The sequence below is a fragment of the Dermacentor albipictus genome, chromosome 2 (assembly GCF_038994185.2).
Source record: "Dermacentor albipictus isolate Rhodes 1998 colony chromosome 2, USDA_Dalb.pri_finalv2, whole genome shotgun sequence".
In the NCBI taxonomy this organism is placed as follows: domain Eukaryota; kingdom Metazoa; phylum Arthropoda; class Arachnida; order Ixodida; family Ixodidae; genus Dermacentor; species Dermacentor albipictus.
Window position 1 is genome coordinate 165,123,094 of NC_091822.1, and position 16,236 is coordinate 165,139,329.

The 16,236-nt window shown below is 42.9% G+C and overlaps 2 protein-coding genes across 2 annotated transcripts in view; both read left to right on the forward strand.

Moving 5' to 3' along the window:
• Window positions 1-7,188, forward strand: part of LOC135910686 (protein yippee-like 2) — a 31,417-nt gene extending 24,229 nt beyond the window's left edge. The window contains exon 5 of the mRNA XM_065442728.2: window positions 3,788-7,188. Coding sequence (XP_065298800.1) covers window positions 3,788-3,877 — 90 coding nt within the window. The 3' untranslated portion in view covers window positions 3,878-7,188. The remainder of the gene's footprint in view (window positions 1-3,787) is intronic.
• A 7,903-nt stretch (window positions 7,189-15,091) lies between these two features.
• The window catches only part of LOC139056261 (AP-1 complex subunit beta-1-like), a 28,616-nt gene continuing 27,471 nt past the window's right edge, over window positions 15,092-16,236 (forward strand). Inside the window, exons 1-3 of the mRNA XM_070534343.1 lie at window positions 15,092-15,375; window positions 15,501-15,566; window positions 15,831-15,936. Of these exons, the coding sequence (XP_070390444.1) occupies window positions 15,530-15,566; window positions 15,831-15,936 (143 nt within the window). The 5' untranslated portion in view covers window positions 15,092-15,375; window positions 15,501-15,529. The remainder of the gene's footprint in view (window positions 15,376-15,500; window positions 15,567-15,830; window positions 15,937-16,236) is intronic.

Consider the following 16,236-nt stretch of genomic DNA (forward strand, 5'->3'; position numbering starts at 1 on the left):
AATGGCCTTGAACTACCATGCAAAAGTACATGTACGGTCGTGTCTTTTTGTTAGTCTTCATTTAAATGTGATATTCATGACCTACAAACAGTGCTATCAAGGATTGGACTCTTTCTATGCATTTATGCTTCATTAACAAGAAGCTTGCTGTCTGTATGACGGACAAGCCAGAAATAAACAAATTTAAGAGCACCTCCGGAGGCTTCAGTATATTTTTTTCTTTATGTAGACAGTATCAGTATATAGAAAACATTGAGTAATCTGAGCAAACATTGACTTGTATTTTGAGTGCGAAGCAGTTTTGAACATGGGGTGAAACCATTTTGTGCTTTCTAAAACATTAAGATATGTGGTCAGTGTGCATTTTTATTTGCCACTATGAACAGCACATATGGCTTCCATATGTGGATTAACTTGGTGATAAATTGGTATCGGAAAGCACAAAATAAGTGCTAGATATGCTTTGGGACTTGTGAAGCAACCACAGCGATAGCAGACGTGCTATTCGATCCCCGTGCATTACTCTAAGCAAAGGCAAGAAGCATACTTCTAGCACAAGGCTTTGAACTGCGAATGGAGAGTTCTAATCTAACTTTGAGGTTGAAGTAACTTGTCACCAGGAGGCACTGTAGGCACCCTGTCATGCAGAAGACATCCATGGCCTGGTGCACAGTCAATGAGCTTTTAACCACCTAATCGGTGAACTTGGGAACCAGTGCTTTCTAATTCTAATCCTTCTAATTCTACATTTCTTCGCCGTGTAAGACCATGCAGAATTTCTTATTGAACGAACGCTCTCCACTTGTCATCAGTGTTGCAGTCATGCCTTTAGTTCTCCAGGCTGCCTCCTGTTCTTCATGGTTGCTATGTTGCTATTCTCGTAAGCACTTGGTTTGCTATGTCTTACACTCAGTCATTTTTTGCACTTTAGAAATTTGTGTACTGCTTCCTTTTTTTTTGGGGGGGGGGGAGGGGGAGGAGGGGGGGAGCACATTGCCAAGGTCACAAGTCAGGCACTTCCCTATAGGCAGCTTGTTCTGCAGAATACAAAATACTCATTTTCTTGGACATGATGCACTTCAAAGAACACCAAAGGTCAGAAGTCCTCTGCTGTGCAGCATCTTATCATGGTATAGCTATTGCTTTAGGACATAAAATATGATCAATCTTATTTTGTCTCGCATGTCTCCATTGGCTGCTGAATGCAGAGTCGCATGTGCTTAGCATGACAAAGCATAAGTGTGCTTAAATGCTGCAGTATGACTACTCCCTGCATTTTGATGCATTTGTGGGAGTATTCACATTTACACGCAGAAGCTTGGCCAAGCAGTGGATCAACTTTGCAACATCTGTTGCAAAGCTGATGTTCCAACTTTTCTCGAACTTGACGTCGCATACAGGGAACCAATAGTTATCACTGTTGAAGGCGTTATATTACTCATTGGTAACCTCAAAATATCTACTTCAGCTGGTATTTACAACATTAATTCCAAGATTTTAAAGAACACCGTTGCTGCCTCAAGCAAGATTTTATGCCATATTTTTCAACAATCCCTAGCATCTGAAAAGTTACCCACCGATTGGTTAATAGAAAAAAATAATACCAATTCAGAAATCTGGAGATGCTCATACACCTGACAACTATCGGCCCATATCTTTAACCTGCATATGTTGCCAAATTCTCGAGCACATAATCACTTCACATGTGTACAGCCACCTAGAAGCTCACAATTTCATTTTTTCTAATCAGCATGGTTTTAGGAACGGATTTTCCTGTGACACACAATTATTTGAAATAACGGCTGACTTGCACTTTAACATGGACTGCAACCTTCAAACTGACTGTGTTTTTCTCGACTTTTCTAAAGCTTTTGACCGCATACCCCACTGTCACCTAATTTCTAAATTATCTGCCCAACGAATTGACTCTTTAACATTATCCTGGATTCATAATTTTATTTCTTTTCGAGAACAGTTTACTGTTGTTAACAATTTCTCTTCCCCGCCTTCTTCTGTTAGCTCTGGTGTGCCATAAGGCAGCGTCCTTGGCCCCTTACTCTTAATCTAAATTAACAACCTACTCACCCAGATTACTTCCTGTATGCGCCTTTTTGCCGATGACTGCATAATCTACCGTCCTATTCACATGACTGACGATCACTTGGCACTTCAAGCAGATCTTAACCTTATCGCTAACTCGTGTAACAAATGGCTCACGACACTAAACTTTACAAAGTGCGAGGTGATGTGCTTCAGCCGAAAATGTGTAAATTCTAAATTTTTTTATCATCTTAATAACACTATGCTTTCCCGCACTTCATCATACAAGTACCTTGGTGTTCTTCTTACAGAGAATCTTTCATGGGTCCCACACATCACTTCTACATGCACCAAAGCATCACATTCTCTTGGCAATCTATGACGCAACTTGCGAAATGCCCCGCCAAACATTAGAAAACTCACTTTCCAAACATTCATTTTGCCACAGTTAGAATTCGCCTCCTCGATTTGGTCCCCTCATCAAAATTACCTAATAAATATGACTGAAATGATACAAAATAGACCAGCCCGGTTTATATCACATAACTACGGTATAAACTCAAGCGTTACACAAATTAAACTAGACCTTCTGTTGCCGCCATGAGGTATTCGCCGCAGCATCGCTCTTCTGTGCTTATTCCGCAAATATATTTACACTAACAAACGAACCAGGTTACAACTGCAAATACCCCGCTCTTTTTCATGCAGATTACATAATCAGTTCAGTTTCATGTACATATGCAGTAAAACAAATGCACCTTATTCATCTGCGCTACCTCGTGCCATTCGTCTCTGGAATGACCTGCCTGATAACACAGCCTCCATATCTAATCCCGACACGTTCCGCTCTCAGTTACTTACGCTTTTCCCATTTAATATCGTTCACGAGTGCCCAATCTAGTGTATTTGAACGTGCATTTCTGCAATATTGTATATTATTTTCATAAACAGTATTCCATTTGCTCTGTAAATAGTAACAAGTGTTCGTGCGCCTTCAGATATTGCTTTGTATTCCCTGTGTCTTCAATATTGTGTAATACGGTAATCTCTTTATAGCACTGCTCCTGCTGGAAATTTGTACTTTTTATACCTTTACTGTTTAATAAGCCCCCCTTACTTTATGCCCTGCCATAGGGCCTGTAAGGTTCTTTTGAATAAATTAATTAATTAATACATCTCGTATATGCCCAACTCTCTAATTGGACCATACCTGAGTGACTGGCCTCTGCAACTCTGAACAAAACCTTTGGACTGTCACAGTGACACCCCCCCACCCTCTCCAGGTTCCCTGTCACCAAAGCTCTCATCACCATCCCCAGCTTAACTGAGCCCACTGCAGATCGTAAAAAGTCTCCTCCTTATACTATTCACATATCTGTGTCTGGTGCTATCCACACATCTCTGAAACTTTCTTAACCTTGTTCCACCACCCAAGTCTTCACTGCCACCAACTACATTTCCCTTGGCTTGATCGTCGTTCTGTATCGCCTCTGCATGTGGAATCTCAAGTCGCTCACTTACCTTGAACTCCTGCTAGGAAGCAATCAATTTGAATATGTTTTCTATTCCTTACTGCTCCAACTACAGCGAATCAATGTGCTATTGCATTACCATATTGCTCGCGTATGTTTTGCTGAATGGGAGAGTCACATCTCCATCCTGTAATGTGGAGGTGCAAATAACTCCCATCTTTAAATTACACCTATGTGACACTCTGTGCTGGCCTGTCTCTCCTTCTCAAATGCAGGAGCATGCCTTTGAGTCGAGCCAGAAGTACAAGGAGGGCAAATACATCATCGAGCTGGCTCACATGATCAAGGAGAATGGCTGGGATTGACAACACGCCCCGGTGGAGGAAGAGGACGTGCCGCCGCCACCCTCATCGTCGTCGGCCCCTTCCTCCCCCGTGGTGGCCCTATTTCGCAATGGCCACCCACCGCCACAGTACTTCCCACCATTCTGAGGGGTGGAGCTGCACAGCCAAAGTGGGATGGCCTTCAGACAGACCGGCTGTCCCTGACCCTAGGAGAGTCAAGTCTGCCCGGTTGCTAGCGTAGCAGGACCTGCCTGTTCCCCGACTGGTCGTTCCTTTGTTGTTGTTTTTCTGTCTCTGAAAAGCCGCGTTTCTCCAGCGCACTTCCTTCCATTTGCACGACCGTTTTCAGTGAAGCTGAGGGGAGACGAGTGTAAAAGAAACAGGATAGCTTGATAAACTCGGTGAGGTGCTCGTTCGCAAGTGCCTGTTTCATTGAGGCCAAATTGAATTTCACTTGTTCCGGTGTTCGTTTCTTTAGCGAGGGTTAAGGTGCCATTACGTTTTTCTGTCATTGTTCTGGGGCTTGTAACGAAGGTGTACTGGGGGGAATCACGGTTAATCATTATTGCTCAAAGCCGCATGCTCAACTTTCTAGACGAAGTCATCAACGTGGGTAATTGGGGAGGTCGTAATGCACGGCAGTTGTTGCTCATGGTATTATTTGAGACTTCACTATTTATGAGACCTAAACAAAATGGCACAAAAACTTAAATCACAATTGATGCATTCGCATACCTGACTGGTGACAAGACTGGCACAACACCCTAGGCTTTAAGGCAAAGGCCAAGAAATAGCATGTTTTCCATCTCGCTCTTCTTGAGGTGAATGTTTTATTTCTGTCTTTCAGGTTAGTTCGGTGGTAAAAAATATATACAGCACTCCTTGAGGAAAATGTTTTATGTAGGAAGGATTTTCTGTACTTCAGGCTAGCTTGGTGGAAAAAAAGAAGTACAGCGCTCTTTAGGGAAGTGTTTTAATATAGAACAATGGTGCTGACCTTCAGATTAATTCTTTAAAAGAAATTCTGCACTTCTTGAGGCAGATCTTAGTAGAACTATGTTTTTTGTGCTCAAGACTAACTCGGTGATGAAAATAATTCTTTTGACCTAGGAGCCTAAACAAGGTTCTCCTTTCAAGCCATTTGAACCATAGCATATATAGTCTGTTGCTGTGAGGGGTGTTTCCTTAGCTTCACACATGGTAGGTCATCAGACAACCGGCTAAAAATGGAATTGACTCTTTGTCTGAAAGTGTAGTTGACTTGGAGGCTTGTTTTCGATGTACCCCACTGCAAAGCAGGGGTGGTTAGTGTACCATTCCGGTGTGGCAATCTGTCGGGGACAGGCAGAAGTTCTGCGAAAACGTTGTGCAGGGCAAGAAACTCCACTTCAAAACGAGTAGTGCTGTGTTTATGACGTCAAGTTGGCCCTTCTGTCTCGGTGACAAACTCGCCACGAGAGGACTCTGTGGGGGACTGTGTTGTCGTGTGATCACTACAAGACGTGGTGAACAAGCACGGAAGTTTTTTTTTTCCCCCCCCGTCACCCGGTAATTTGTGGGGTGGTGACACCGTGATGACGCAGCGAAGCCAGCTGCAAGGACAAATATGCCATTGTATTGTCATCTAGGCATGGTCAGGTACCACGGGACCTAGGGCTTGTTGTTGTCGAAGATTTTTTTTACTCAATATACTTGAGGATTTTAGAATGTGTGTGCGTTTGTGTGCAAAGTTTTTGAGAGTGAGGGTTACGAGAGAAATAGATAATGTTATGCTTGTCTGCGTGTATGCGTGTGTGCCTGCAAATAATTTAAATCATTACCTTTGAATGTATGAAAATGCGGTGTGTGTTTGCTTTGAATGCTGCTGTGAAGTGTGATGGACTCTGTTTACATGGGCTGAGTGGGGTTTCATCTGGGTCACAAGATGCATGTGAAGCACGTGTGACATCTGTCTGCCTGAACGATCACAAGTGGAGAGTTTGACGTGTTTTTCTTTGAAAGCTTCGCCAGCACTATTTCGTGTGTTTATGTGCGTTTCTCTTAAGTGAATGTTTTCTCTCTCTGCATCTTCTAGTCTGCCGTTGTTCTTGTTTGTTTGTTTGTTTGTTTGTTTGTTTGTCTCGACACTTGCTGCGAGTGCTTCTTGCAATGACAACAAAGTTTTATCTGTGATTATATTTCTTTAGCACTTTTCCTTCTTTAATATGAGCATGATTGCAACATGTGAGATCAGGCCGCGCGGAATGTGCGGTCTGTGCACGTGGAACACTGAACATAGCATTAGAGGAGTTGATTTTTGACAAAGTGTGTCTCGTCACACGTTTCGCTTGTCTCAATTTATCAGTGACTGGGACTAATCTTGCCACAGTGTGAATTCTAGTTTTATTTTATCTCTCTGTCTTTTGTTCTACTTAATTTGCACCACAGGCATGCTCATCCAATTTTAACAGGCAGTTGTTGGCATCTGCCATTGGACACAACTGTGCGAGACGAGGCCTCAATAAGCGCATTGCTTCACCAGTTTACCGAAATCATTAGCAGTTGTAGCGAGGGTAGTTTTAGACAATCCTTGAGCACTCGCACGTGCATGCTGTTATAATTCCTCCAGTTAATTGGCTGGCACACAACGTTTATAAGCTGCAGTGAAATTTCACTTGTAGGGGCACGCTATACCAACAGTATTCAAAGCCTTGTGTTATTTCAGAACTGCAAGAGATATTTCTCCATTTTGGCCATCTTGGATAGTCAGGGTAGAAATAAATGATGTCACAAGAATTGCTTGTCTAGCTACACACAACTGTAGGAAGCCGGTGACATTTGGCCTTATTGTGCTCTGTATGGTACCTTTGTTTGCAAGGTAGCTTGTACAAGGTTTTTGGGATTTCCTTGATGTTGCTTACAGGGCAAGCTGTTAAGAAAGGCGATGGCTTAATGGTACTAGTGCAACAATAGACCCTTTTAGGAAAGCGCTAAGCTAGCTTTTTCACTATGCACAATTGCTCTATGCGACTGGCGCATAAATAAAATGGGGATTACTGGACAATTGGTGCACTGTTATTTTCGTGCATTAAACATGACGGGAAGGTGTGCACGAAAACAAACAATGCACTATGCATTGATGGACATTTTAGCTATGCAGTTAAGCTACCCTATTTTAGGCATTCTGCATTGCAAGCCAGCTTGGAACTTATCTAAAGGGTCAATTGCTTCAGAAACATGTCAATGGGCAACTGCTAGGTCACCATCAATGAACTGACTCCTGAGAATTTTCTTAATTTAAATTAAAGCCTTGAACATCAGAGGAATGTTTAGATGGGCCCAACTCCGACGAGGCCTATTCAAATACATGTAAAACGCAAAATCTGAGATAACTCCTGGACCAATTTTCATGAAATTTGTTGCATGTGAGAGATAAAGTTAAATTCTACTGTTGGAAACGGAATTTCGATTTAGGGCCTAAATTTTGTTAAAATGATTTTCTAGAATTCGCAAGTTTGAAAATAATGGAAGCACGAAGTTTACAAATTAATAGCTCTGCATCAAAAACAGACATTGCGGTTCTGTAAATGGCAATCATTAGACCATTGAAAGGGGACAAATTCGATATGTCATTTCATATCTTACGTGAATTTGTTACGTTGTTTACAAGGGCTCTGCAAAAGCTGTATTCCCTTATTACAAATGTTTTTGAGATTCGTGTGCACCATATCAATTTTGTCCGCTTTAGATGTACTATTAGACGCAATTCACAGAATTGTATTATCATGTTTCGTTGCCGAGTTAGAGTTGTAAACTTGATAGTCTCGTTTATTGCAAATTTTCAATTTTTGCCAATTTTTGTTAAAAAATTGAGGACCTAAATCAAAAATTCGAAACCAACAGTCACCAGATTTTAAGTTTTACCTTTAAATGCAACAAGCCTCGTCAAATTTGGTGCTGTGGTTGCCAAGAAAAACGAATTTTTCTTTTACATGTATTTAGATAGGAGCACCCGAGCTAAAGCTTCCTCTTAAATGAGGTGTTCCCTCATGCTGGCTCCATGCATATGTTTTTGTAGTTTGTACAGTTTGCCCATCTCGTCATTATTTATGTGGGCTATACGGCATGCATGCACTACAAACAAAGGTTTAGGTCAATGTTCTTTGCAGTTTGTGCATGCCCTGTACCTTACGTAAACTTAACTTTGTCCAACCAACTAGCTACCAGCTTATCGTTGTTTTTACTTTTTTAATAGTGGCCAAGATATTAGCAACTCAGTTTTATAAAGCCAATAAATTCACTTGTGGTTTATAAAGCTTGCTCATATGGACTAGGGAACGAAAGGATTCTAAACAGAATCTGGAAGTGCGTATTGTTCATTGCCATGCTTGTGGGTACATCAATGTCTTTCTTTGTTGTTGCCAGTCCTCTGGTTTCAAATCCCCGCAGCTACCATGAAATGTTTGTTATGCAACTCAATTCATCGAAAAAATCTGCAAGGATGGAGTTTAAGATGTTTGCGCACTTGTCACCTTGTGTGCATCAAAGCATGTACAGTCACGTTCAGTGTGAGCCTCAACACTGGTGCGCGCGGTCAAAAGAGCTCCAAAACTATGTGGTGGCTCTGACATGCAAAACATTGGTTTAATAAATACCAGTAATTGTAACTGTGCTTAATTCTGCAGTTCTTGGTATACGGCGGCTCTGCCATGCATTCTTGAAGCCTCTTCAATTACAGGCACCGGTGTTCCAAGTGTACATTGTAAAAAGCACTGGTGTTTATACACACCACTGTGCACAAAGACTAGACCTGTTTTATTTTAAGTGTTTCTTATCTTGTGGGTGGTGCCCCTAAAGCTTTTTTGGGTAAACATTGGGGAACACATGGTTGCGTAACAAGCACTTTACATTGAACAGCAAAAAGACACTGGCATTGTTCGAAGCACTCGCGCCTGGTTCAGAACTTGTACTCTTGACCGTAATGCACATCAGTTTCATTACTTGATCTTTGCCACATGGATATGATGGCAGAGTGATTGCCTGGAAGGTCAAATAATATCCAGCCAAAGCAGAGTCTTTGTTTTACATGTGCTCAGTTCATGTTCTTCAGTATCACTGCAGGGACTAACTGGGTATGGACACACGCAGCCGGAGGGAATCTCGGTATATGGGAATGGTCATTTACGGCCAAGTCCATTCACAATAATGCCAAATACTTTTGGAAGGAATGTTCATTAGTCGATTCGTCGTAAAAGTAAAATTAGCAACGTTGTTGAGAGCAGATCCTTTCATAAGGCAGAATCGGATGAAGGGCCAGAAATTGGGATTATTTGGGCGATGCTGGAAGACATGTACTTATCTGTAGCACAAACAGGGTATAGTATTTGTGCATCTTTGTTCTTAATGAGTGCTCATTCTTTATAACAAGGCAGATCCTTGTTCATTAATAAGTAGTACTACTGTCGAATATGGAGAGGTGATCTCTCGTGTAGCACCGAGGCATCTTTTTTTTCCCTTACATATTGTGAGAACAGACCATACTTTATTCACAATTACCTTTATGGGCACCGCCAAATGCAGAAATTGTCTACTTGTATATCGTGCAGTCTGTGGCTTTTCTAGATGCCAGCCACGTTCAGTTTTCAGCGTTGACGTTAAATTCTTTCATCGGTATGCCCAACAAATTAGGATTCTGCTGTTGGTGGCGTTGATTTCTACCGAAAGAGAGTTTGCACCAGCTCATTCTTGGCTGAGCCAGGCATTGCTCGATTGAAGCCTCGCGACATATTTTTTGGCTAAAGTTCTTATTAGCTAGAGACGTGAACCTTTTCCTCGTGAAATTTTTTCCCTAATGTTTTTTGTGCTACCTATTTAACCAGCTACTAACTTGTTTCCAGTTCTGAACATTTTGTGATCTGAATCACTGCAGTGTTACTCATCATTCACAGTGAAGAGTAGCATGCAATGCAAGGCAATAATGACGTCTTGGTCTTTTGGCCAGATCTCATGTTGCTTCAGTTACAGTGGATTCGTGGACAATGCTGATGGCATGTACGTGCGAGCATTTTAGCTAGTGTAGGTCACCTTGTTAACTGCAGAAAACTATTTGAGAATTGCCAAAACACTTGCAGCGGTGTATGTCAGGAGACTGTGCTGGCTGGTGCATAGGGGCTTGTTCTGGCAAACCTCTTGGGATTTTTCAGCAGGTTTGCTTACTGCACTTGTTCCATGCCTGTGAAGTATCATTACTTGCTTTATAAGTGCTTCCTAATGTTGGTCGGACTATGCCAATGAATGAAAAATGTTGGGGTCGTCTACATTTATAGAATAAGTTTAGACAGACAATGAGGACTTAGTGTCGCTGTGCATGGGCAGTGTCGATCCATGCTGAAGTCTGTTTTCCCTGAACCTTTCAAGTGCTGCCAAAGCACGAAGGAAGTATGAACAGGACAGACCATAACTGAAGTAAAATGCACTTGAAAGTGATGTGCATCAGCATTTGATCTGTGAGAATTCTATTTGCATTGGCTCAAAAATGCCTGAAAACACTTATGTGATAGGTTAGAAATAATGTTACTTCCTTTCTCAGTCGCTCATCAAGGGCCCAGAATCAAAGGAGGAGGATTGCAATTTGGCATGGTGACCCCTATGAGATACTTGAAAGGTACTTGCAGTTGACAAGACATTCCATGAAATTTGCACTAACAGGTGGCACATCTAGCTTTTGTTTTTCTTAGTCTGTCTCCCAAGATTGGACAAAAACCTTGTTTTTTTATGCTGTGTAATGTTAGTTTGCTTTCAATATATTCTACCAACCTCGTAATTGCTGTCACGGAAATGGAGAGTGATGCTCATATGGGCTGGTTGGGGCAGGAATATAATGAACAACTTTGTGAAAACATCATGCAACACACAAGTACAGCACTGTATTTGTCTTTGTGTTGCATCTTGTCTTTGCACTGCTTTTCTTCTGCATGTTTCCACTTAAGCACGTGCAGTGATTGCCCAATTTCAAAGCAGACTTGCGACTTCCACCTGCCTGGATTTTTGCCCATGTTATGTTTCCGTCCCTCTTCTTGGTATCGTGGTACAAAAACCACTAGCTTGTACAGACGGTTATCTGCACAAACCTTGAGGTGAAGATTCCTTGTGTGAGGAGATTTACTGGGCTTTCTTTTCACTACGTGGCCAGGTTCGGGAGCCTTGCTACGATTTCATTTTGTACACAGTTGTGGCTATATTTTTTTCGATTCTGAGCTTAACAAAGAGTTTCTGCTAGCCTTGTCTCCATGCATTGCTTATTGCAAGTTGTTGTCATGGTCTTTTTAAATCTTTTTAAACTTTCACTGACTTGGTGTTCTGGTCCTTTTGCTGTCAGTGCAATTGTCTGTCCAAACTCCGTAAGACGTTCTTTCCTTTACAGTCCAAACACCTTCACTACACTCTTGGTTCTTGCGCCACACTGACCGTTTACCCATTATGTTGGAACTCTAGTTGGCTGAAGTTTATGTGATGATTACTGTTTGTTGATGAAATTTGTGGTTGTCTGCATCAAATAATTATCTACTGTTACTGCTGTCTATTTAAGCCAAACCTTCACATGTTAAGGATGCCTATAGCTTTCAGACAGAATGACTAAACACGGAAGAGCCCAACATACTGGCTACCAGGCACTGTGGGCACGAATTTTTTTTTTTTGATGATGAATAATTGCTGCATTACTGTCGGTGTATCTACAGGTATTTTGTTAACAGCCATAGATGTATAGCATATAATAGCAGAGAACCTTGCCTTTGGCAGTGTTCATATTGCGGTGAAATATCCTTGGTTGAATCGACCATCTTGCTCCACATTGAGCCTGTCGGTGCACTTCAGCTGTTGTCTCCCCCACCGAGACGATTGCGCCGATATTTGTTCTCTGCCAGTGCAACGCACTTTAGTCACATAAAGCCTTTATATAACTTGTATTGAGGGAATAGCACTGTATTTATTTCCTTCATTATTTGCCGGTTTCCTTTATTTGTTTCTCCGACGCGTTATGCTGCTGGGCATGTCATTGTTGGGTCTCAACAGGGACCTGACGTGTTGGAACTAAGAGATTAACAAGTGGCCTTGTTTAATGCCATGGGGAGATGCAAGTTGATGAGCTTAAGTTATTTATTTTTTGCAGTTGCTTTTGTTCTTTCCTTTTTTTTTTTTTCACATGTTCGGTGAAAATGCAGTGTGCTGTCTTTTATCACACATTGAGTCCCCAAAGGAATGCTGAATCTCCCCACCACTGCACTCCTTGCTATTGGAAACATGGCACCTCTTGAGGTGTACATTTGTCCCATTGTACCACAGAAAATTGTATGTCATTTACAGTGCAGTTTATTCGTTACTCTGCAATGATTGTCGCTAATCTCGTGCATTTCTTGCCCTTGACAACAGTTAATGTTATGCGGCATGAAAAGGTCGTAGCATTTTTAAAGCTGTGCTATAACCATCATTTCACACAACACCTCCCTCCACTGTTGTGCAGACCAACTGCATTACTGTCGATAACTTCAGGTGCACTTTATGTTTGTTGACAGGATAATCACTGGGCACACAGCATTAAGGAAAGGGACTTTCGCAAGAATGACTACGTTTGCTGTTATGTGACAAAATAATTTGTCCAGTATTTCGGGAGCGCTATCTTGGTATAGTGCTCTTCAAAAGGTGGCGTTGCTTAGATACAGAAATGCATTTCTAAAGGTGAAACATTTTCAAAGTGCTATTTCGGCAAAGTACACTTCAATAGGTCGAAATTTTATGGAGTGCCGTTTCCTTGTGTGTGCACGGAAGGGTGCATCATCTTGGGACATGAGAACCCAGCCGGTCTTCTCCGTGCTTCAAATTGGCACCCTAGAACAACAAAACTCGTTCTTTGTAAAGCAACAGCACGAGTTCCAGATTTTTCTTACCAGGGAGGAAAGGAGTGCTGTTTGCGACTGAGCACGAGTTGCCAATTTGCCGGAGATGCATACATTCCTTGGGGAATGAAGACAGTTGTACTGAAGTCTCCATTGCATGGGGAACATTATCTGTAACCGGTTTTTAGAAATGGCTTGTTAATTGTAGGAGCCGTTGCAATTAAACTGCGGTACATCCAGCAGACTGAGGCAGTAAAGTAGCATGCGCGGTTGTCACATGTTGTCTGTTGTGTCAGAGCCGATGAGCATGTGGTCACGCAACAAACACTTGCATGTAGTGGCTCCAGAGCTATTTGTATACGCAAGTGCGAAGCTTTCTCTTCCGTATTACTTTTTTTTTTCTCTTCTCAAAGCATTGTGTTCTTCATCCTGTGAAGCTTGGTGTTGCAACTACTGCTGTAATGTGCGAGACGTGCATATTTTATATAGACGCATCAACCATTGCGTGCGAGTCACTTGTGCTTTGTTTACTCCATACCATGTGTCGCCTCATCTGCTCTACAAATGAGTTGCCTTCAGCCATCATCACTGTCGTTGGGAGCGTGTACACATAGGAGAAGACTGACCGAAGAGAGCCTTCAAGTCTGGAGTGTGACTAAGCATATTCTGATGTTCGAGTCATGTGTCTTCAACTTTTTTTGCATAAAGCAGAGCTGCTGTCCCTGTATTCATTTGTCATTTCTACGCATGTCGCAGAACATAAACATGCACAGTTTCTGCATTATGAATTAACCATAGTAGTATGGGTTAAGCTTAATTATTTGCACAAATTAAGTTTAATTTTCCAAACACAGGAGAAATTGCATAGCCTGCAGGACAACCTTTTAATTACATGCCAGCTTACACTAGCTTATGCTTTCTTTTTTATCTTGGTAGTAAATAAGCGCACGTTGGTTGGGCCATCTAGAATTGCTGGATTGGGCGGTGGTAAATGATCGTACTACGACGCAGCGAATGGTGCGGCATCTACTAAACGCCGCCATCAAAAAAAAATTGGGGGAGTTTCCGCAATCATTTCGGTTTCACTACGTTGTAATTGGCATATCTTGAACTACAATATGTGCGTCCCTTGCGCAACACTAGCGCAGTCGTGGTGCAGCCAATGCGCGAGACTGCTGTAATTTTTATGTAGGCGCCATCATTTTACAGAGACAGAAATAAAAGCTTTACTACACGTTAATGTGTTGAATAAGCGAAGACCTAGACTATTCCAACTTCCTTAAATCGTGAATCGCAGTAACCTAGCGACGGTGTCTCCATACGAGCATGCTACGGTGCACGAGGGGAGGGAACAAAAGGATGGATGGATGGATGGATGTTATGAGCGTCCCCTTTGGAACGGGGCGGTGGCTTGCGCCACCAAGCTCTTGCTACTATGCTGCCTAATATCCTACCTAGGTTAACCCATGAGAACAAAAAAACACACTATGAACTACCACGTCCAAATTTTCTGATACCCTATTGCGAACTGTGCTTTTGTACGTCTCCGTCCTTTGTCGTTTCCCTACTTTTCTTCCACCAATCCTCCAATCGCCTCTTACTGATGTCTATTGCGGACCTGTTTGCTTTTCCACTGCTCCCGCTGAACCCAAGGGCTTCAAGGAGGCCAGTGGTGCCTAAATCGACCGCTGGATAGATGTCTTCACATTCTAATAAAATATGCTCCGTCGTTTCCCTAGCTTTACCGCAGCAAGCACATGCTTCTTCTTCCTTCTTATATCTCGCTTTATACGTGCGTGTTCTAAGGCATCCCGATCTCGCTTCGAAAAGTAATGAGCTTCCCTTTGAGTTATCATAAATGGTTTCTTTCCTAATTTCGTTTTTTCCCCTTAAGTAGTTACTCATGGCAGGTTTCTTTTCCATTGCCGCCACCCATGAGATTAATTCAGCCTCTCTGACTTTCCGCTTGACCTTCTTTGTTGCTGTGTTGCCCACCCCACAGGCCGCATACTTGCTGGTAAGCTTCCTAGTTCTTTTCCTCCACTGTGAATCAATGTTTTGCCTGTACAGATACCTGAACACTCTCCCAGCCCATTTACTTTCCTCCATATTCCTCAGCCGTTCTTCATACTCAATTTTACTGCGAGCTTCCCTCACTTCAAAACTAGTCCAGCCCATATCCCCTTGCACAGCTTCATTTGTAGTCTTCCCGTGAGCGCCCAATGCGAGGCGACCCACTGACCTTTGGTTCCCGTCGAGTCCTGATTGTACCCCTGATTTAAAGCAAACAACCGCATTTGCAAAAGTAAGTCCTGGAACTTGAACTGGAACTGGTCCTGGAAAAATTGCCGGATAGCAGCGCCACGCTCCGGATCAAGTGCGAGTTTCGTCGGTGCTTGCGCAGCGCACAGCACAAGCAATAATCGGGAGTGTTTCCTTCAGGGGCGTATATGCACTTTATGCCAGGAAAGTGTCCAAGCGATTCCGTGCATTGAAGAGCCGCTTCTTTGCCAAAACAGCCCCGCTAGTTATCAAGTATCGAGGCTGGTTGGATATGGTGCCTCCGGCTCAGTGAACACAGCGCCCATTCACACGCGAACCGTTCAGAGAGGGGAGCTGAACTACGCCTAAATCACGTTCTTTTCGGTGAGTCTCGGCGTGTTAGATGGGCTTTCTCCCTGCTATCACGGCTACTACATGTTGTTTAGAGAGGTGCGACACGCTCGCGTGTCGTCTGCCAGTGTTGTTCATTCTTCTCTTCGCCTCAACAGAATACCGTGCACCGCTACTTTAGCCAATCATGACTGACGCAAAGTACTTCACGACAACCAAGAAAGGTTAGTTTAAGCACGCTTTTCTGTTCTTTTTCCTGTACCATATGTGAAGGTAGCCCTCAGATAATGAACATGTGTTCTGCAGACGGCCCCGCTTAACACCTTAAACTCAGTTTGATTCTTTACCGGCGGCGAAACCTTTGCTCTGCAGCTCTCACTCTGAGGGGGGCGGCAACGCCGACCGGCTCATGTTCTCGGTCGTTTGCTCGAGACGACCGAATTTTTTGCGTGCGTGGCCGTCAACTGACCGTTGCTGTCCGATTCCAGGTGAAATATTCGAGCTGAAGAGCGAACTCAACAGCGACAAAAAAGAGAAGAAACGCGAAGCAGTGAAGAAAGTAATCGCCTCGATGACAGTCGGCAAGGATGTCAGGTGGGACTTCTCGCCGTAGCGCGGCCGCCTTTCCAACACTGCATTGCGTGTTTACACTTTTCCCAGTGTGGTTTCGTTGCTGCTGATGAACTTTGCATTCGCTTAACGCTTGTGGAAAACGGCAGTAGTGGATCGAAGTGTTGCAAATTTTCAGCCCGCGGTCCCTTGGATTTAGCCGTTCTTGCGCAAGCAACCGGCGCGTTGCAGCAGCCGCACATAAGCGACTGTTGCAGTTCCTAGTAAAGTTAGTACAGCGTAACGATCTTGTTGCGCAGAAAAATTGCTAAAAACCACCGACCT